The sequence below is a fragment of the Poeciliopsis prolifica genome, unplaced genomic scaffold, assembly GCF_027474105.1.
Source record: "Poeciliopsis prolifica strain line A6 unplaced genomic scaffold, Auburn_PproV2 SCAFFOLD013, whole genome shotgun sequence".
Taxonomy (NCBI): domain Eukaryota; kingdom Metazoa; phylum Chordata; class Actinopteri; order Cyprinodontiformes; family Poeciliidae; genus Poeciliopsis; species Poeciliopsis prolifica.
This window is the reverse complement of record NW_026562388.1, coordinates 2,253,300-2,274,123: the sequence shown is the minus strand read 5'-3', so window position 1 is coordinate 2,274,123 and position 20,824 is coordinate 2,253,300. Positions and strand designations below refer to the sequence as shown.

The 20,824-nt window shown below is 40.4% G+C and overlaps 1 protein-coding gene across 1 annotated transcript in view; it reads left to right on the top strand.

Moving 5' to 3' along the window:
• Positions 1–16,181, top strand: part of efna2a (ephrin-A2a) — a 111,563-nt gene extending 95,382 nt beyond the window's left edge. The window contains exons 2-4 of the mRNA XM_055038452.1: positions 1,629–1,921; positions 8,594–8,659; positions 11,626–16,181. Of these exons, the coding sequence (XP_054894427.1) occupies positions 1,629–1,921; positions 8,594–8,659; positions 11,626–11,750 (484 nt within the window). The 3' untranslated portion in view covers positions 11,751–16,181. The remainder of the gene's footprint in view (positions 1–1,628; positions 1,922–8,593; positions 8,660–11,625) is intronic.
• The last annotated feature ends 4,643 nt before the right edge of the window (positions 16,182–20,824 follow it).

The following is a 20,824-nucleotide window of genomic DNA, read 5'->3' as shown; positions in this document are numbered from 1 at the left end:
TTATGATGCTGCATGTTCACTAATGAATACAAATGAACTTCTCCTTAACAGTGACATGCTCCTTAACAGTGACATGCTTCTTTGTGTTGCTCTGTCACACAAACTGCGGTGGTTCTCACATGAACGGCACTCTGGGTGACTCCCTTTGACTTTCACCAACCAGCCAATCAAAATGCAGGAAGTCATATCAAATGCCGTCACTGCACACAATAAATAAGCAGTCGTACTCAGAAACTGCTGAATAAGGGGTATGAAAGTATACCTGGCAAATCTGGTTAATAAAATAATTAATTTCCATAACTTTAACCTGTTAGCAAGACTTTCACTTCTTTTACTTCTGAAGTTTAGTTTTCACACTCTGGCACAAAGTGAAGCGCAGAGATAAAGCCTGTTGTCTAGGTGAAACAATGCAGGCGTATATTTCAAAGATTTGCTCCGTAAAGCAAAAAAGATTGGAGGTGTCAAAGAGCTCAGGCGTCTTCACACGTGTTCCTCCACCAGCATTTTTACATCAGAAGTACTTTGACTTTGTTCTAGATGAAACAATACAGAAAGGAAATAACATTTTTATATAGTGTCCTGTATCCATGTCGGTATTTACTCGTTTTCACGCATATTTTCTTGATGCCAACCTCAGTGATCACCGTGTGCTGAAATAACTGAACACCTACTATTCCCAGCTTTGCAGATTTGGATTAAAATATGTTAACAGCCTACTCTTGAACATCACTTAGCCCACTTCTCTCAAGTATCATCCCACAAAGCTCATTTAAGCTCCCTCACTGGGAAAAGACCCTTGAATCAAAGCTTCCACGCCTTTACTTTAGCAAGTTAAGTTGGTTTCTGTGCATGCTTCAGTGGAGCCAAACTTTTATAAAGTTGTTTAAATACCTGCCATATAAAATCTATCTTATGGTCAAACAATTTGCAGGCTTTTTTCTTCCTTTTTTTATGTTTTTAACCAAACAGAAATGTCAAACATTTTAAAAAGAGATTTTTTTAAAAAAATTTACAATTGCATATTTAATTAAAGTGAAAACTGAACAAATATTATTTGTGATCTAATGACAAAAAATGGGGGCTGTCTTAGTGTCATACATTTGTGGAAGTTATTATGTAAAGACCAATACTAATAAGAGTCACTATTGTAGGCCTAAAGAGACACATGTAGCTCAGAGCATTTTTTTTATTTTTTTTATTGAAATTATGCAACGTCAGCTGAGTTTATTTAAAGTTACAGATAAATTAATTTCATTTTACTTTGGAAAATAAAAAAAAGTTTGATCCAATTACACTCAGATTTCACTCAGTCAAATTCTAGTTTAATCAATTTCAGCCCCAGGGAATTTAATTGTCTTCATGTTACACAGTGTGATTACATTAGATGGAAACTCACCCCGGTTCTTTCTGCTGTGCAATCATACAGGAATCCAGTATTAGGTGGAGAGTCAATATTCATAGTTTTTCAGGAAAAGTAGTGCTTTCCTCTTGCATCTCGCACGTAATCAAATTATGTTTCAGCAAACCTCATGATTCCTTCTTCCACATCTTTGGGGGTAACACACTTGTCATGTTGAATCACTGAGGTTTTAATCCATACTTTTTGGGGGTTTTCTTTTGTTTTGCAGGTTCTGGCATGGCGAGTACAGAGTGGCAGTGAACATCAATGACTACCTAGACATCTACTGTCCTTACTACGAGGGTCCTCCATCCCACGGGCGAATGGAGCGCTACATCCTTTTTATGGTCAACCACGAAGGCTACACTTCCTGCCAGCACAGGATGCGCGGCTTCAAACGCTGGGAGTGCAACCGCCCCAGTGGTCCTGACGGGCCCCTGCGCTTCTCAGAGAAGTTCCAGCTCTTCACGCCCTTCTCGCTGGGCTTCGAGTTCAGGCCCGGACACGAGTACTACTACATCTGTAAGCCATCAGCTCGCCGTCTCCCTTTTGTGGATTGTTTTGCACAGCCAATATCTGCATGCCATGCATATGCAAGCGAGCGCGTCTGTTTGGATTTGATCCGTGCTCAACATGCATGTGCAAACAGTATGTAAATATCCAATCAGCCGAAGTTGATGGAGTAACTTTTCAAACATAGACCCCTATAGTACTTGCATAGCTACAGGTGTGAATAAACACACCTCTCTCCTCTCCCTCACTCTTTTTTGTATCTTGATGTATCTCTCACCGTTTCTCAATATCATAAGTGGTGTGCTCAGCAAAGTGGTAAAAATGTCACCAGGGGTACTTTGTAATCATTTTTATATTAGCTGTATTGATGTTTCTCCTCACTTCAACAAGTGATGTATTAGTGGCACAAATGAGCTTTGCGCCCCTCGAGAATGTTTTTTCTGAATCAAATTAAAGTGCTATCATTCCTCTGAGCTCACGCGGGACAGGCAGAGGCTTGGCTGTACTCGTAAACACCTTTTTTTTCTTACCCACCAGCTCGCTGTGCCAGATGGGTTCACAGATCAGAGTTACAGATCATTCAAAATTTCACATTAGATTTATTTTTTTTATTTTTTTTTTTTTTTATGTAAAGGTAAGAGGAAACACTTTACACAAAAATTTGGTGAGAAACAAAAAAAAAAAGATCAGACAAGGTTGGGATGTCATTCAAACTTTGTGATTAAACTGTGCTGTTGTTTTCCGAGTAAGTGTCCTCTAAATTGGAGCCAACAGCAGAATGAGCAAGATGTGTTTTACTTAACAGTTTTACTTAACATTAGTCATTTATTGACTTTGAGACTCAACCCATTGGGTGCAGTTTACTAAAGGGGTAGCAAAACATTAGCACATAGTTTCTCTATTTGGATATCATCGGTAGGTAAAAGATCAGTTTCTTATTTATTAATTAGCTCTCATCTCCTCTTTTGTCTGATCAAAACAAATGACAGATGAGGTCATGTGACAGAGAGACAGCAAGCAGCACCTGCAACCACAGTCTCTCTTTCACTGTGAATATAGTTGGGAAGCATGAAAAAAACAAATCTTAGACTGCTGATGGAAAACCCAGGCTGCACAATGTGAAGGAAACATGAAACAGGTCAATCTCAGATTAACTGGCCTTTACAAACCATCTGGTCGGAAATTTTTAAAACCTCAAAACTTCACACAACTCAGAGTGGAAGTTGTTTCTGAATGATGAACACTCAAAGTGAGCTTGTTTGATATAAGCGAAATGAAGAACACAGAAAATGTTGCAAACTGAAGAAACTGAAACCCCATTTTTCTTTTTGTAACGTGTTAAGACCGGGAGAGAGTAACACTCTGAAGAGATAACGAGACGGGTGAACATTTTACATTAAGCCTCTTCTTTTGTTATACAGCAGAGCTATTTTCTTACGTTTATACAGACAAGCTTTAAACTTGCTTGAATTTCAAAATGTTGGCAGCCTTTCATAAATTCTTTGAGTTTAGGTGAGGAATTACGTACTCTAAAAATGTACACCAGTTCACTGCTGTTTCAGTAAAGCTAGCCACGCTAGCTGGTAACTACTTGAGTGCCATCAGTGACAGTCCACAGCATGACGCCATTTCTTCACAGGTGGCAGAAAAACCGACCTTGATCTTTTATAGCGGGAGATTGTGTATTTGAGCCACGGCTTTTAACAGGATGGAGGTCCTGAGCCACAGGTTTCTGTTCGGCCTGAGAGTGAGACGGCTTTCTCTGCCCTTGGACATGGTTCTCATGTTGCATCAATATTGCTTCAGTTCTGAGAGTGCTTTCAGAAAAGAAGCCCACTGACGGACAATGTCTGAGGCTTTGATTCACTCCTTCCCTGCTGTTCTGCAGTAATATTTTACTTGTCATGCAGAAGCAGTTTTTGTTTTTTGCGGTGCAATAAAAAAGCAAAAAACAATCACAAAGCAATAAAAAATCTATGTCCCGGTGTGAAAATAATCATCTAAATTTTAATATTTCTAATATTTGCGAGTATGGTACTTGAGTTGTCAACACTAAAAAAGGCACAGCAGGCAGCAGTCGGCAAGCTAAAGGGGCGCAGATAACAAGTCATGCTGCTATTTTCCCAGTCAGCACACACTCACATTGTTTTTCATCTTACGTTAAGACACTTTGGGGCCCTCCAGACTTGTATAGTTGCTGACTGTGGTATTGTGTCTCTGGAACCCCTTGGGCTTGTGTGCATCCAGATGACTGGAGTGCTTGTGATTATCTTTCGCTTCGCGTGTGTACGGGGGGCCGTCCAGGGTGGGCGGGGAGGGCTCGACTTGGGGGTCAGCTGTCAAACAATCGTGAGTCTGTGAAAGGCCACGTCCGTCATCTTGATTGACAGCACTGGCGCATGATTCTCGTTTCTCTCTGTCTCTGATCGGAGCCAACCAGCAGCGCTGAACTCACACGCTGGTCAGGCCTGTTGTGGAACTGCTGCCCAAAGTAGCTGACCTTTCCGATGAACCAGTGTTTGTGTGCGTTTTCTCCTCACTGGCTTGTGAAACATGTTAAGTGTTGATGGTGATTTGTGGCTAAGGTCTGCCAGAGCGTCCTTCGGTGTGTTTGTGTGTGTGTCCGTATGTATATGCAAGCAGGACGTGTGTGCGTGTGTGTTTTGTCATGTGCTTGACATGTTGACAGGTCAGTTCCACCCCACACTTGCTTTTCCCAGCTGCCATCTGATGGGGTTGAGTGGTTTTCAATGGGTTTTCAGGATAGATCGGATTGCGGATGTGCTGGGAAACGGAGGTGCTGGGATAGTTGATAAAACAAGGAAAAGGGCAAAGGTGAAACCGAAAGGGAGGGGGCATTAGGCAGAGACGAAGAAAAAAAAGTTCCAGGATGTAACAGAGTGCCCAAAATGGTGAAAAGAGGAGAAACAGCCTAGTTATTTTCAACATGTAACGGTTGGGAATGAAGCAACGGTTACGTCAAGGGTAAAGGAGGTGAAAGACAGAAGGATGAACGAAGGGAGGAGTTGATGACAGACACAGAGGGCGCAAAGGGCAAAGGAGGGGTCACATTTATTTCCTGCGCTCTGTGGATCCAGATGATGATCCACTGTGAGGTCACCATGGTCTCTGGATATGCAGACCTCCTCACGGGAGGAAAACAATAGTTCTTCTCCCACGTTTTCCTGCACACGCACTTGCGTGCGGGCGGCGGGGGCGTGTGCATGGCGACATGCGTGAGTGGTCAAACTCTGGCCACCGGCTCCTCTGAGGTCTCCAGCTCTATTTCACATCAGAGTGAGGTGGGACTAAAAACCCTGATTCAATTTCATCCACTATACTTTGAAGTTCGAATCACTGGAACTTTTTTCCCCATTTTTTATTTATTTTTTTTGACATTTCTTCCCCTTCTTTTCAGTGGGAAGAAGTATAAAGTCCAGACCACTCAGCGGCACTGTGGTTAACACTGTCACCTCACAGCAAGTGGGGACTTGCATCTGCTGGGATTTTGCATGGATTTCCTTTCCAATTCCAAAGACATTCAAGTCAGGTCGATTTGAGAGGCAGCTATTTCCCCTAGGTGTGAATGTGAGTGTGACTGAATCCCATTGGGCAGGCTGATCCATTACAGAGTTGTTTACATTGCTCAGTGTGTTTATAGAATTTCACAAGCTCAGGAACATTGGTTCAGGATCGCTTTAAAGGGCCTGAAATAACAACCTCAGCCATATGAAAGACTAACTGCATCAAAAACACTAAAAAGACTGCATGAATAAATACATAAATTTCACATTTTGACAGATTTTTAACGGTTAGTTTAATCAGAAGTGTGTCATTTGAGATGTATTTCTGATTTAATTATGAAAAATAGCCAAATAACACAACTGCTAACGTTAGACACTGATGCGGTTTTCTGACGATGATTTGCAGATTGTCGTTTATCACCTTACAAACACAAACTTCAGTGGATTTTACAGAGATGTTATGTGATGCATCAGCAAACTGTGAAGGGGGAAGAAAGGGCTACCCGTTTGTCAAGATTTTCAAATTAAAACTGGAAGAATCTGCCGAGCGTTTGCAATTAACCCCCCTTTACTCTGATTCCACCAAATGAAACCAAGTGCAGCTGCCTTCAAATGACATCTGAGACTGAGTGTAATTTATTTTCTCTATAAATCCAGCTGTCCTGGTTCCTCCATCTCAGGTGGACGAATTTGTCAACAGAACTGCTTTTTTGTCTCACAAATCTGGTTTGCCAGAAAAAAAAGTAGTTGCCTGCATGCAGAATACTTTTGAGTGTTGGAAAATTAACACCAGACCAAAAAAAGTGAGTCTGCTGAAGTCTAGAGACTAGAAGCTGTTCAGAATAAAAGTATTTCTCAACTTGTATAGGTTTGATACAAAAATACAAAGAAAAAATATATATTATTTTAAAACTGTAAAATAAAAATAAAAATATTCTTTGGCTGTTTAAATGTAAGAAATTAAACATTTTGAGAAACTTTTATCCTTTTTTGCAAAAATATACAGTCAAAGTACCTCTTAAAGTGTTGATAGTCTGACATGCAGATGAAGTCAATTTTGTGCTGCTGCTACACAGAGTTAAGCAAAAATATGAGTTTGAGTGTTAAAACCAAAACATGGAAATATTTGGGACTTTTCACCCTTTCTTCTAATTAGCTTAGATAAAACACTGGCTTTTAAAACCGCTGCAGCAATATTTTAAAAAATGGTGAGTGGCTATGATTAAAAATGAAAATAATAGAAAAAAAAAAGTATGAAATTTAAAGCTGAAGGTCAGTTTAAAAAAAATAAATAAAGATGAGAGGATCCGTTATTACTTTAAAAACGTTTAACTTTTAATTTTTCTCAAGCAAATCCATGACATGGAGTGTGAGGGTTAACTAAGTCGTGATGGGATAACCCAGCAGGCAATTTGAATAATTGTAAAACTGCTTGAGAGGAAGCGGCACTAAATTATGCCGAGAGAAAAGAGGGAGGCATTTAACAGGCCCGCATTACTCAGCTGGAGTTATTTGTTATTTCTGATTGAAGCCAAAAGGCCAACGCCAATAAACTTTCTATATATTCTATAAACTCGCATCATCATTATTATTTTTTTACGTGACAAATAGCAGAATATCTGTCTAAAAACAGCTAGTTTCTGTCTTTTTGGTGCACACGTTTTTAGCTCTTTGATGAAACTTGAAATTAAAAAGTTAAGACATCGCTGTTAAATCAAGATTTGGCAATGTCTTGTATCCAAAAATCTGATTTTTGGATACAAAAATGTAATTTATTGTGGATTTTTCTTCAATTCACACAAGGGTAAATGCCACATGAAGGGTCAATTGCAAACATAGATCCACAGTGACATTTGGTGAAATGTTCCTTAGCAAGTCACACCACTATCTGTTTTTATTTAGCTTGCTACCATTAGTCTCTTTCTATTTAGCTTCTCTTATCTCCAGTATTCAGCCTTCCCTCAGATCTCTGCTCATATTCTCACCCAGCAGTTGTATTTAAGGCTTTATTTCTCACTGCTGGATTCTATTCACACTTTTGCCCTGGTTCCTTTGTTGATGTTTGTACAAATTTTCTCATTCTGAAATCCTTCAGTCTAGCGTCCAACATGCATTACCTGAAGTTCTACTGTCACCTGCTGTCACGGTTCTGTGGTGTTTGGATTTCATCCATTTGGATTTTGATTATTTCTTAAGCGTTTATCTGCTGTGCCTAATCCCTCCTCTGTAATTAGTTCCTTGTTCTCTTTATTAACCCTCAGCGTACATATTTTCTCACCTGTGTCATTGTTTGATGCCGGGTTCTTGCGTTCATGCATGCGCTGTCTGTGTTTGTGTGTTCCTAATTTTCCCTGAGTTCTGAATAGGTGTTTTTGGACTGTTTTTGTTAAAGATTGCATCTGAAAATGTCTTCAAAATCAACAACTCATGACATATGGGTGTGTAGAGCAGCTAAAAATTGTCCTTGAGTAAAAGTAGCACTACAACATTCTTGTACTCGTGTAAAAGTAAAAAGTAGATTTCTCAGATAAGTGAGAATAAAACCACATTTGGTGAAAAGGTTACTCAGTAACTCAGTAGCAAATCTTAACATCTGATTTAATATTCTAAATGTCTTTATGCTCTTTTCTGGCATTTTAAAGACCAGAAACTAACATTAGAACAACAAAGCTAGTATGTGAACAAGTAATAAGGTGGGACTGTTTCTCACATATTTTTGATTAAAATATGTTTGTACTGGAAAAGGGTATCCAGCAACCTTACTCAATTTTGCTCAAGTATGAGTTGAACGTATTAAATGAAAAGGTTATTGGATCTTATTTCGTGCACTTGCCTTATTTGTGAAGTTTAGTTGTGTCCAGCCATTGGAGGCAACCAATGGAGTCCATCCAGTGACCGTATATTAACCCCATATTTACACTGCTTGTGTCTCCACAGCAGAAATTATGTACCAATTATAGTCAATGGCAGTGTTTACACTGCCTCCACACGCAAGCGCATCACCTCCACATCACCTCCAACATGCAAAATCTAATGACACCTGACCCCCAAAAAAGCACTAAAACGCCATCAGTTAGATGCTTCCTGTATGTGATCAGCTTCACCAATGCTTCAACCTCTAAACTGATCACATTTTCCAATCTCTCTCTGTTTACAGCGTCTCCTCACCCAAACCATGTGGGCCGGGCATGTCTAAAGCTGAAGGTGTATGTCAGACCTCCAGGTAAGTCACGCTCTAACTAAACACACACACACACACACACACACACACACACACAAGCGCACGCACACAAAGGTCCAGATTGCCTATCAAAGTAAAATTAGAGGAGAATAAGAGGTCTGATGGAATGCCCTGGCAACAGTCTCTGCTCTGATTCAAAGACCAGCCAGGCAACACTTTGACACCTTCAGACACAAAACACACACTCTGACAGCACACGCATTCACACGTACACGCATGCACTCTTGTGTACGCGAGGGGCGGCGCGCACACTAACACATTGGAATTGGAAACAGACGTGCAGATACGTGTGCGTGTGCATAGGCACAAAGCGGCGTACGCACCTCACATCAAATCACTTCACATCACGCTGGGTGTGAGGGAGACCTTCTGTCCTTGTAAAAAGATCACAGAGCCGGCTGAAAAGTGCTTTCTAAAAAAGGTGACCAACCCTCAGCATGACTCTGCATACTGGATTTCCTCAGAAGATCCGAGACAGGACTCCATCCATTCAATACCTTTGCTTTGCAAAAGTTTTTATATTTCTGAGCAAGGCAAACATTTATGCAGTTTTGTGGAACTTGATGTGATAGACCAACACGAAGTGATGCAGTGGTGTACAACTTTTTTGTCCTCAGTGCCAAAATTGTCAAGTTGAAAGTGCTTGTGGGTCTTCTTTTCTCTTACTCTTTTTTTTTAATTATATGACATTTATTACTTTATCTGCTCAAATAAAAAACAAAAACATGCAAGATTTTATTGACGCAAACAAAATGATTTGATTTTGTTTAGTTGCGCAGCACTAAAACAGCACAGGCGTTTTTTGTTTTGTTTTTTTTTTACTTTTTGGGGACGGGTGGGTGGATTAGATTGTTTTCTCAAGTCAAGTCTGAGTAAAACTTGCTGGATTCTTGTGGTTCTAAAATATACATATATATTTTTTAAAGATTTTATTGGCTTTAGCGGCCTTTATTTGACTGAATTGACAGGAAAGTGGGTAATAAGAGAAGGGGAAGACATGCAGCAAAGGTCACCAGACCAGGAATCGAACCTGCGATGGCCTCGTCGAGGACTAAGGCCTCAATGGACGGGGCTCCATTGACCCCCAATAGTTCTAAAATATTACAAAATCATGATAAATGCAAAAACCTGTTCTGTGTTGAGCCAGACCTTTTTCATCATTTTTGGACGATTTATTTGGCTGCAAAACTTGTTGACCTAAAAGAAATGTAAAAATTGTCCAGGTCATAGTTGCCTCACTCTGTACTAAGGGGCCACATGAAATTTTCCAGAGAGCTGCAACTGGCCACTTAACCACACTTTAGACAACCCAGGAACAGTGTGCAGTTGCTAAATGGAAATCAAAAAAGGACACCTAATTTTTCTATTGCATTAAAATCTGAACGTGTGATGTGGAAACATAAATAAGACCTTCAAGACAACAGTTGTGTGCTTAAATATTAGCTTATCAATCAAATCAGCATCTGGCTTTGATAAAACATCTATGAAAGTGAAAAGATATTCAATATTACATTATTATTGAAGTGCAGAGGTGGCTAAGTACTCATATTTTGATGGCATGTTTGTGGGTTTTACCTTATTAAAATTCTTTTGATGTCCAGAGACTAAGTAATATGACTATTATTCATACTTTATTTTTCTTTTAAAAGAAATTTTGAAAACAGTGTATCCCTTTGGTGTTGGTCTATCACACGAATTTGCCAATGAAATATAAATGCTTGCGATTATATTGTTGTGAAATGTGAAAAACGTCCCGGGGTGTAAGTACTTCTGAAGAGTACCAGCATGAGTTTAGTAACATTGGCGACTTTTACGTAACAGATTAATTATTGATTTGTTTTTTCTAAAAGTGGTGGGCTTGTTTCTGAATTTGAAGCTGAGTCGCGATTTCGCTGCCTTGCTTCAAAAAGGAAGAAAAGTAATAATCTATGTCCAAAATGGCTTCCTGGGTGCAGACTGGGCTTGGTGCTCTCACCAGTGTTGGCCTCTAATTCTGCCATTTAAAAATACCTCAAAGGAAGCCTAACATACACAGTGATCACATTCTGGCTTACATTACACTACAATTTTTTTTTTTTTTTTAAAAAGGAACGTTACATGTGCGTTTCTTCTAATACCAATTTGACCTCAGGAGGATTCAAAAATAAACCCGATTGAAAGAATCAAACCTTCGTAGTAACAACCCAGACAACGGCACGGCTTTGAAGATCATCACAAAGGAATGTCAGCTTTTTTTTTTTCCACAGCTTTCCAGCCTCAGATCATTCCATACTCCACTACAGAGGAAGAAAAATCTCTCCTACATTATTACTGATACAACATACGTTCTTTTATTGTCACTGCTGCTGCTTTTCATTAAGTTTCTGTTGTTTTTTTTTTTTTTTTTTTATTATCTGTGTGCAGTTGAAGTAATCTGTCTGACATTGCAACTTTCATCTCCTCGGTGAAATGCTGTCACTGTGTGAGTGAGCTGTGTTTCATATCTGTGCTGTGTGTGTGTGTGTGTGTGTGTGTGTGTGTGTGTGTGTGTGTGTGTGTGTGGTGTGTGTGTGTGTGTGGTGTGTGTGGGGGTGTGTGTGTGTGTGTGAGTGTCAGCTGCTCCAGATTCCGAGTCTCTGTGATTAAACTGTAATTAGGTTGGTTAACCCCCCTGCAGAGCTCTGTTGCTGTCGTTTTCTTCGTCTCCCTCTTTTCGGCTCTGCATTTCTTTCTGCTCTGTACTCTTTGCCTTTCATTAGCTGCTCAAGGATGAAGGGGGGCTTCTTTTTGAGATTTGTCACTCGCTTTCAGTCTTCCGCCCCACCCTGGCAGATCCACTTGTCTGTCCTTTGTTGTTGTTGTTTTTCTGTTTTGTTTTAAAGTCTGTCTTATTTTTGCATCTGTCTGCGTGTCCTTCTTGGTTCAGATATTTTGTCGTTCTCTCTTTCTTCTCTTCGCCTCTGTTCCAGATGGGTCGGGATACGATTCTCCGGAGCCGTTCCTGACTGACGGAGGTCCAGGCTCCGGCGCAAGCTGGGCGGTTCTGTTAGCGGCTCTGGCCCCGCTCGTCCTGGGACCCGTCTTCAGGCTGTGACTACCCCACCCCCAACTCCCCCCTCTTCCCGGAGCGCCCATCCTGGGATGATGGGCTGGGCTGGGCTGGCTGTCCCTCTAATTCCACCACCCCTCAGGGAAGCCCTCTGTCCTCCACCCTTCTTCTTCTTCCCACTTCCACCTGCAGTATGACCACCAACCACCCTCCACTGCCAGCCTCTTTTTATGGTGCCCAGCCACAGATACCCTTTCCTGGATTACCTACAATGTTTTTATTTTATTTTTTTTATTATTTTTTTTTTAAAAGCAGTCCGGGAAGCTACTCTTCCTTCTCTTATCCCTGAATCCTCGGTGGAGCAGCACCTTTTAGCTGAAAACACAAGCGAAATGTCTCAGCACTCATATCAGGGGGTCCTTTTTTGACTTTTGACTCTTGCCCACTGATGGGGTTAGAAGTAGCCATGGCTATGATTAAACTTGTCGTTCCAGTGCAGTCCCTATCCTCTAATCAAGGCAGGGGTTTTGGGGGAGGGTGAGAAGGACATCGTACGATAGGCCTGAATGCACAAAAATTGGTTTTTTCGCTGCTTCCTCGATCTATAAATTGGAAGTGGCCAAGCTCGCATTGAAATTTGAATTCAATAGGACGTAGACCATCTCCAAAGTGCAATGAGGATAAGAGCAATTATGACGAGAGCAGGAGAAAAGTGACCAGGACTTTGCTGCGATGTGAAAAGAAAAGTGTGAAAGAATACAGCTGAGGAAAAAAAAAAACAATAAGGCAGAGTGGGAAATGTAACTTACTGCAGTGGCCAGGAAACTTGTTCATACACTTTGAGCTTTTACAATTTTGTAATCTCCAACCACAAGTTTTAGTGTATTTCCTGACATTTTATATGATAGCACAATGCAACATAACACATAATTGTGACATGCGACATACGTTTTTTAAATTTTTTTTAATAAATAAAGTATGAACATGTGGCAGGCATATAGGTTCTCCCTCCTGTATTCTATCTTTCTCTCCAAGGCTTTTGGGGTTGTAGCTCTGTCTCATCTTTAATTGTAAAATGCCCGCAGTTCAATTAGATTGGATGAAGAATCTGAAAATTTAAATTGCATTTAGATTTAGACTTTGACTGGGCCATTATAAAGAGTGAACACTTTGATCTAAGCTCCTCCATTGCATTTCTAGTTGTATTTTTCGGGCAGTCTCAAATGTTCTGCAGCTTTTTCTTGTGTCAGCCTTGTTGGACACTCATCTCTTGATAGATTTGGTTTCTTTTTATAATCGGATGATGGACTGAAAGAACTGAATTCTAATCGGCGCCTCAAACAGTTGGGACAATTATACAACTCAGTGTTTCTCTAGCACATAAAACCCCAGTAAAACACATCGAACCTGATGTAATGTGACAAAATGGGAAAAAGTTCAAGTGGTATAAACACTTTTGGCAAAACATTTCAAGCTGTGTGCGTTCGCGACAGTTTTCCAGGAGCTCTGACTTTGCATCTTGGCGACAAGTATAACCATAGCCTGTTTTAATGGGGTGGGGGACTGGGTGGGATATCATGGGTGGGTTTGGTGGGGTGTAGATTTTCAGGTGGGCTGTATTTTGTCTTTTATGTGTTTCTAAACAAAGCATTTATCACGGCCTGGCCTGCACAGGCGTATCCAGCACTAGCTAATGTCGTCTGGGTCGGGTGACTTTTGGAACCAGGACTTTCTCTTGTATGAATGTACCACTGGCCACCCACCTCTTTGTTATTTCTTTGTTGTTTTTTTTTTTCTTTTCTCCGTATTGTCATGACTGTGGTCACTTACAGTACCTTCTCTCGGACTGGCAGGATTTATCAATGGCTCTGAGATTCGACGAGAAGGCGGGGGTTGAAGGGTGGGAGGGCAGGTGAGAAAAGGAGGCGACACTCAAGTTGCATGACCACTGTGAAACCTTCAGATCAAACTTGTTTCTATTGATATATTTTTTCATGGTGAGAAAAAAGGAAAAAAAAAATCAGAAAACATCCCGCTTCAACTCTTTTGCTCTCCCTGAGACTTTTTAAGACATCAAAGGTGGGGTGGGTGGGGGTAATATTCAGACTCCTTCCTCACATAGTTTCTCCTGTCTGGGCTCTCAGTCGTTGATGGATTAGCTTGGGCTGGAAAGATAAATGGACCCGCAGGGCGAAACTGACTGGAAATCGGCCCCCGAAGCCCAACTCGGATCACGACGAACGTAAACAAGGACTGAAGCTGGTCCGGGGGGTTAAACCAATAAGGGAAGCACATAGACTGTGGCAAATGAGGCGAGGTGTGTGAGCGAGCTGCGTGTGAGGTAGCATCACAAAAACACACATATGCACACACACACACACAAACACTTAAAGCGACAGTGAAAGCCCGCACGGACAAGAGCGATCGTCAAAGAAAGAGTGTGTTTGATGGGACTCGAGCATTAAGAGTAAGCACTGTGAACACACACACATACACACACACACAGACGCACACACACGCACATACGTAACAATCCATAAACAGATAACCACACTGGCCAACATACATGCAAAAAAAAAAAAAGAGTGCAGTTGTAGACATTTACAAAGACATGCAAACGTGTACAAAACACAAACAAGGGGAAATGCTTGTTCTCCTATTCCATCTTATTTTTGTAGCATTTAAAATCACTGTTAATTACTCCTTTGTGGAATGCAGTGATGAGGTTATCGCCTCAGAAGGATTACAACAACAACAAAAGTGTGTCTTCTCTTCTTCTGTTCCACTGACGCTGTCCCTCTATCGTTTCTTCTTGTTCTCCGCCGGTTTGTGATCCACAGTTGGTAGCGGCTTTAGGATGCCCCCAGGTCTGAGCGTCATGTATGAGTTTGTCTCCTTTTCTGTTCGTGGTGTTTTTAGGGCGGGCCTTCGCCATCGGGGTCGTTCAGTTGGGAACGGTGGCGTACGCAGAAGTCGGCTCGGGGAGAGAAACACAAATAAAGATTGTCTTTTGTCTACTTGAAAACATCCCGCTTGAGTGGAATTTCTTCAGTGGAAATGTGAATTCATTCTCGTTTTATCCAATCCTCCCCCCCCAAACCTCCACGCCTCCTCCCAAAGGGCAGATGATTGTATTTATGTATTAGACTGCACCTGGGTCTTTATTTGCCCAGTCCATCTTTCTCTGACGTCAGTCTTGGAATGGAGATTATTGAGCTCTGCCAGTCAAAGCATGAAATTATTCAGAAGAAATCACCCTCGCTCATCTTCAGCTGTTTCCCCCTCAGGGAAGTGACAGCTAATCTGAACTGCTGACAACGTGGAGACAGAATAGCTTGAAAGCCTTTCCTCTTGTGTTTCTCTCAGATTTCCTGCATGGTGACTGACCAGCGATGGGAAGTAACAAAAGAGCATGTCTTCAAATGCTGTTCTGGGGTTTTAATTGTCTTGAATATTTCGATGGCCAGTTGCTTTCCACAGTATTACATTTTCGGAGGGATATATTGTGTCTTTTACTGCACTACATTGATTTTATAGTTAGAGTTAACAGGTTACTTTGAAAATGTTCTGTATAAAATGATCAGATTTTTAAAAATACACCATTTAAATAATACTAAGTGGTTACCACAAGAAAACGGTGTCAAGTTGTCATTTCTCTGCGACTGCGTTTCCATTACTTCTCCATTTCTACAGGAGCCGGTCCATGGTGTGAGAAAACCCTGCAACTTCTTCAGCGCTCCTGGTGGCCTGCGGGCTCCAGGTTCATCTGAGTTTAGACAAGACAGGTTTACAAAAGCACACATTTCTCACTGGTTAGCAGGTTTAATTCCAGTTAATCCTCCACGGGTTTAGACTGATAGTTATATTTTAATTTTATTAAACTGTTTCTTCTGACTGACAGGAAAATTTACTTTCTGATGACTTGGAGGTTGTCACTGGAGATAAATCATCAAAATATCAAAGGAAACGAGGAAAAGCTGGTAATTATGAAGAAAGTTTAAATGCTGAAATGCTAGTAAGAATTTTCCCACTGATTACTGAGAAGAGTTTATTAGATTTTTGTTGTTGTTGTTGTTATAGTTAATATGTAAATAAAACATATTATTCCTATCAGAAACAAAATTCTTTGTTGAATGAAAAATTACTTTAAATCTAAATTTGCCAGTTCTGAGCTGGGTTTAACTTCATGGGTTAAGAGAAGAAATGGCTTCAAAAAATCAAAGGTTTTTACATTTTTAAGTCTTTTTTACATTTTAAAGTCAATGAGATGCCAGAGAACATGCTGGCATGACTGTAATTTTCTCTGTTGTGCCATTCTAGGCATGAATTACAACAGCACTCACAAGGAAAAATGATTATTATTATTATTCTATCAAATAAACCTGAAAATTATCAAGCGTCTGTTAAATCTGCAATAGTGGGACATATGCTCAGTGCCTAATTCAGACGTGTAATATCTCATGGTAAGTTTAAGGCAAAGAAATTGTGATGGACGTAAAATACAGAGCACAGATTTTTATTGAACTACCGAGACATCCAGTGAACTGGGCCAGAACTTACAGGAAGGAACAGGTAAATATGGTGCCTATTTTGGGTCGAACAAGCTGTGCTTTCTTGAGACCACTTTCATTCCTGCTCTGATTGATGCCAAAGATGTGGGGAGGCATGCAGAGAAAACAAACTAAAGTGGCATATAGCGCAAAACATAGTTCCTACTTCCTACATTCACATCTCCAAAAAGTCCTGGCGACTCTGTTGGGCCCGCTTTCTTCACAGGTCAGAAAAGATTTGTTCTAAGGTTTGATCTAAATCTCAGACACAACTCTTATCTTATAAAGCAAATGAGAGTGGCAGCCAATCAGCAGCATTTTCTTTAATGAGAGACGTATAATAATCACCCAGTACTGAAAGTTAAGGTGATGTTGAAACTAAAAAGGAAATAAAATGGCTAATTTTAATGTTGCTCTGTTAAATCTCAACAACAAAAAAAAAGACTAATGCCACGCCCAATGGCTTTCGAATAAGCACTGGGGTTGCACAACAATCTCAAGGTCATAGAAACATCGAAATTTGAGAAAGCAGCTTAGCCTTTTTGTTCGAAAAACAGAAAGATGCTTTAGTTTGGTTTTAATTTGTCTAAATTAGTGGTTCTGAACCTCTTTCGCTGAGAAACCCATTTGAAAAAGCAAAAAAAAAATTTAATAGAAGTATTTGACTGAGATGGGTATTTTTTTTACTGACTTGAAGTAATGTTGACATTTTGTAATAGGCAAATTTTAGTCCCAGTTGTAATTAGGATTAGGAAGATGGCATAAATGGATAGAATAAATGTTTTGATTAAAAAAGAATGATAGATCATTTTAAATTCTAGCTTTAATGTCCCAACACTATTCAACTGCAGCACATTTACTCAAGACTATCAGATTGTGACAATGCTATATTTCCTCATGAGTACCCAGGAAAGCTTTTCTTTTTAGAAATGTACATTTTCAGGTCTTATTTCAATGATGATGTAATTAATTTTGCTCTGCTGTGGTCATATTTCTGTGGCTATTTCTGTCTCATGAAACTTCATCTCATTATCCTTGACTCTCTAAAATTTGGTATGACGGCGAGGATCGTACCTAAAACTTGTAGCCTTAGCAGAATTGCTAAGGCTACATACAACCTTGGACCAGGCCTGAAAAAAGTTAACTATTGGATTTGCTAATAATCCATGCACGTGTTCAAACGAGGACGTGTTTCACAGCTCACTTAGCTCTAATGAAGAATATTTGCACCAGGAGTTTTCTTTAAGGCTTTCCAGCCTTTTTTTCCCCCCTCAAACTGTTTCTTGGATCCACTTTTGTTCCTCAGCATTTCTTTCCACTAGTTTTGAGCACCGTCGTTGCGCTTGTTTGATCTTCTGAGCACTCTGGATTTTTTTTCAGCCAGGCTGGAGAACCGGATCCACGGGGGAGCCTCTGTAGTTCACTTAGACAGTGTGCCCCACGTGGAGCGGCTGATTCCTCCCACAGCAGGTTGGATGGTTTGATACCAGCCTCAGCCATTTTCTGCAAGTCACCGCCTCCCTTTTCACTAGATTTATCAAATAAGAGCTGCGGAAAACAACAAATATATAACAGGGATCCATTTGGATGACTTTGTTCAGCTGAACTAAACTTTTAGGGAACGACGAGCTGAAGTGTTTGATGTTACGCAGTGTGTTGGGCTCTCAAAGAAAAGCCTAAGCATCATATTTACAGATGAGGGGGAAAATGCCTGAGCAGGGTCTTGTAAGGTTCATAATATGATTTCATTATAGTTGCAGCAAGTCTCATAAAAATTAAACAACTTGAGGCTCAAAAGTCTCTGTTTTCACCTCAGAGTGACTGATACATGAACAGACTAGATTTTTGTGAGCAAGATTTCTTGTGTTCACCTCCCTTGATTTTTTTTTGTTTTTCTTTTTATGTTTTGTCATGTTACAACAATAAACCATTTAGTTTGTTTTATTGGCGTTTTCTTTGATTGAGCAATACAAAGAAGAGGAATTAGTGTATGGAAAAAGTACTGATTTTTCTCTTTTTGTTAGCAAAAACAAATATGAAGTGTTTGCTATTTGGCTGTCACAAAAGGCAAAAATGTAAAAAAAAAAAAAAAACATGTTTAGTTACTTTGCAAGGGACATTTATATGATTACATAATAGTTCCAGTGAAATGTACAAATATAAAAACAACTTTGACCTTTTGGTTCTCTGTGTGTTCGGCTCAAAATGATTGGTGCCCAAACACAGAGATATTTTGGGTTTTGTGTTTATGACTGGGGTCCAGTGGGTGGACTTGCACAATTTGCCGTGTACAACATTCTCAGCAGAAAAACCTCTTTGCTTGTATCCTTTCATTGAATCCCCAAGTAAAACTGCTTTGATCTGTATAATTTCGTAACATCCTGGTTCCTTCATAAGGAGGATTTGCCAACACAACCCTAAACTCCTTAGAGTTCAGCGTTGTTTTGATGTGGAGTTCTGATAAATTTATAAAGACTTTCGTGCAACAGCTTACACAATAAACCTTAAAGTTGAACAAACTTTTTTTTTTTGCACTCATTTCATAGCTTCCAAAAATAGGTTAAAATAAAAATGCATTTGATAAAACAGATTTCGATGTAATCTACCAATTAGAGGACAAATGAGCAATGGACTGAAACCAGAAGCATGTTGCCACAGACTATTTTTGCCACGTCTGTGGAAATACACTGTAGACAGCCTGTCTCTCTACAGATCAGAAACAACAACATCGCTCAACTTGGATTTTGCTCTGCAAGCAGGCGTTGTACGGTGAAGTGAAAGTCTACTCGTCTTCTTGTATGTGCCACCGTAAATATCGGAAAACCTTGTGTTAAAAATAACTTTCCATTAACAGCCTAATATTTCACATTCTAACTGCAGCTTGAAGAATTTGGCTTCCCTTTTGTTTTCCAGCAACTCTTCCAGCCAGGTGTGGGTGCAATCCGGAGATGTGTGTGCAATTCCAAAAACGAAAGTCAAAGACAATGCACAGAATCTCTGATTTTGACCACCATGGCTTTTATTTTTCATAAAGGGGATCTCATTAAAATAAAACAAAGAGCCATTCCCTCATTCTTTTGCCTGACATGGGACAATTACCTACTGGTGTAGATTTCAAACATGCTGAATTTTTTTAAACTTTCACTTGAAGATCTCCTTGCCTTCTTAGCTCAGCAGGCTTTCATCAGTCCAGACGTTACAAGAGCGACACAATCATCTCTCTTCCACCATCGGACCTACTGCTAGCGTAAAACAGTCAGCAGCTTTGCTGCAAAAGCGTTATTTGAAACCACTGACTTGTCAGTTTTGGCAGCATGATGCACAAAAAAACATAAGAAGTATTGTTTGGAGGGAAAAGCGAGGTGCATGAATAATAGATGAGCCTTAGCTTGCCATGTTTGGGCCTCGAAAAGCAGGCTAATGGCTATTGATGTCTCCGGTTTCAAACAAATTACCTTGTATGAGAGCTCAATTCAAATGGAAAAAAAAGAGGGTACTCTGGTGAGGAGGAGAGTAGGGAATGAAATTATCTCCTCATATTGAGATGCACGGTTGGTCAGCCAATTTTTTCGTCCTGACAAGTATCAGGTACAGGCGGAATTAGCCCAATGTAAAATTAAGCTCGATCAAGCAATGCCTTGAAACATTTCCCACATTCCCAGATCTCAACCCTTGTGAGAGGAAATATGGATGAGTGATACGACTGGAACGGAGCCAGAAATGACCAGATGTGCTGCTTGAAATCACGAGAGCGAGCGCAGCACCGAGTCACTGCGTAAAACCGTAACCCCGTTACTCTCCTCCAGATCTAATTTACCATTTAATTATTTTGGCACATTTTTAGGCCGGAATACACATGGGGAAAAGAATCAGCAGGAAAAAAATAAAAAATAAACTTGGCCTGTGTGATGTTGCTTTTAGCAATGGCCAGAAAACAAGGCCAAGGAATCCTGATGGAAACCTCTCAAGATTCTTTTCCAGTCTCTTTTCCTCCATCCGTCCCCTCATCTCTTGTTCGGCTGCTCTCCATCTCTCCCTGACACATCATTAGGATGCAGACTAATCTATTCTCCGCTCTCCCCTGTACCTTTGTCTCCTCATATTCGACTAACAGGCATGATTTAGAAATTATGGAATTAGGGCAGCACTCCCATTTCTATTAATGGGGAACGACGTGATGAAAGAGCTTGATCCTGAGCGTGCAATTTTGCTAGACTCCAATGCACGTCCTCTGACTCTACATTTCCTCCTCTTCCACGTACGCATCTGCCGTGGAAGAGCACACGCATTACACCTTAGCTGTAATTAGAGATGAAATACTAATTTTTAGCTCTTCAAGCACTGCTGGATGTGGCGTGAAATGATGGCGGCAGGAAAGTTAACTACGAAGCACTCACCCGTCCATAGACACACAGGCAAAAACACACGCAGAAGTCCAGATGGTCTCGGTGTTATTGCTGAATAATGCATGCTATGTAGACTCTATAAAAGTTACATGGGCGAAGAGAGCGAGTCATCATTCAGGCCCTATGGGCAGTCTGGTGAGGGCAGCTTTGAAGGATAGTTTGT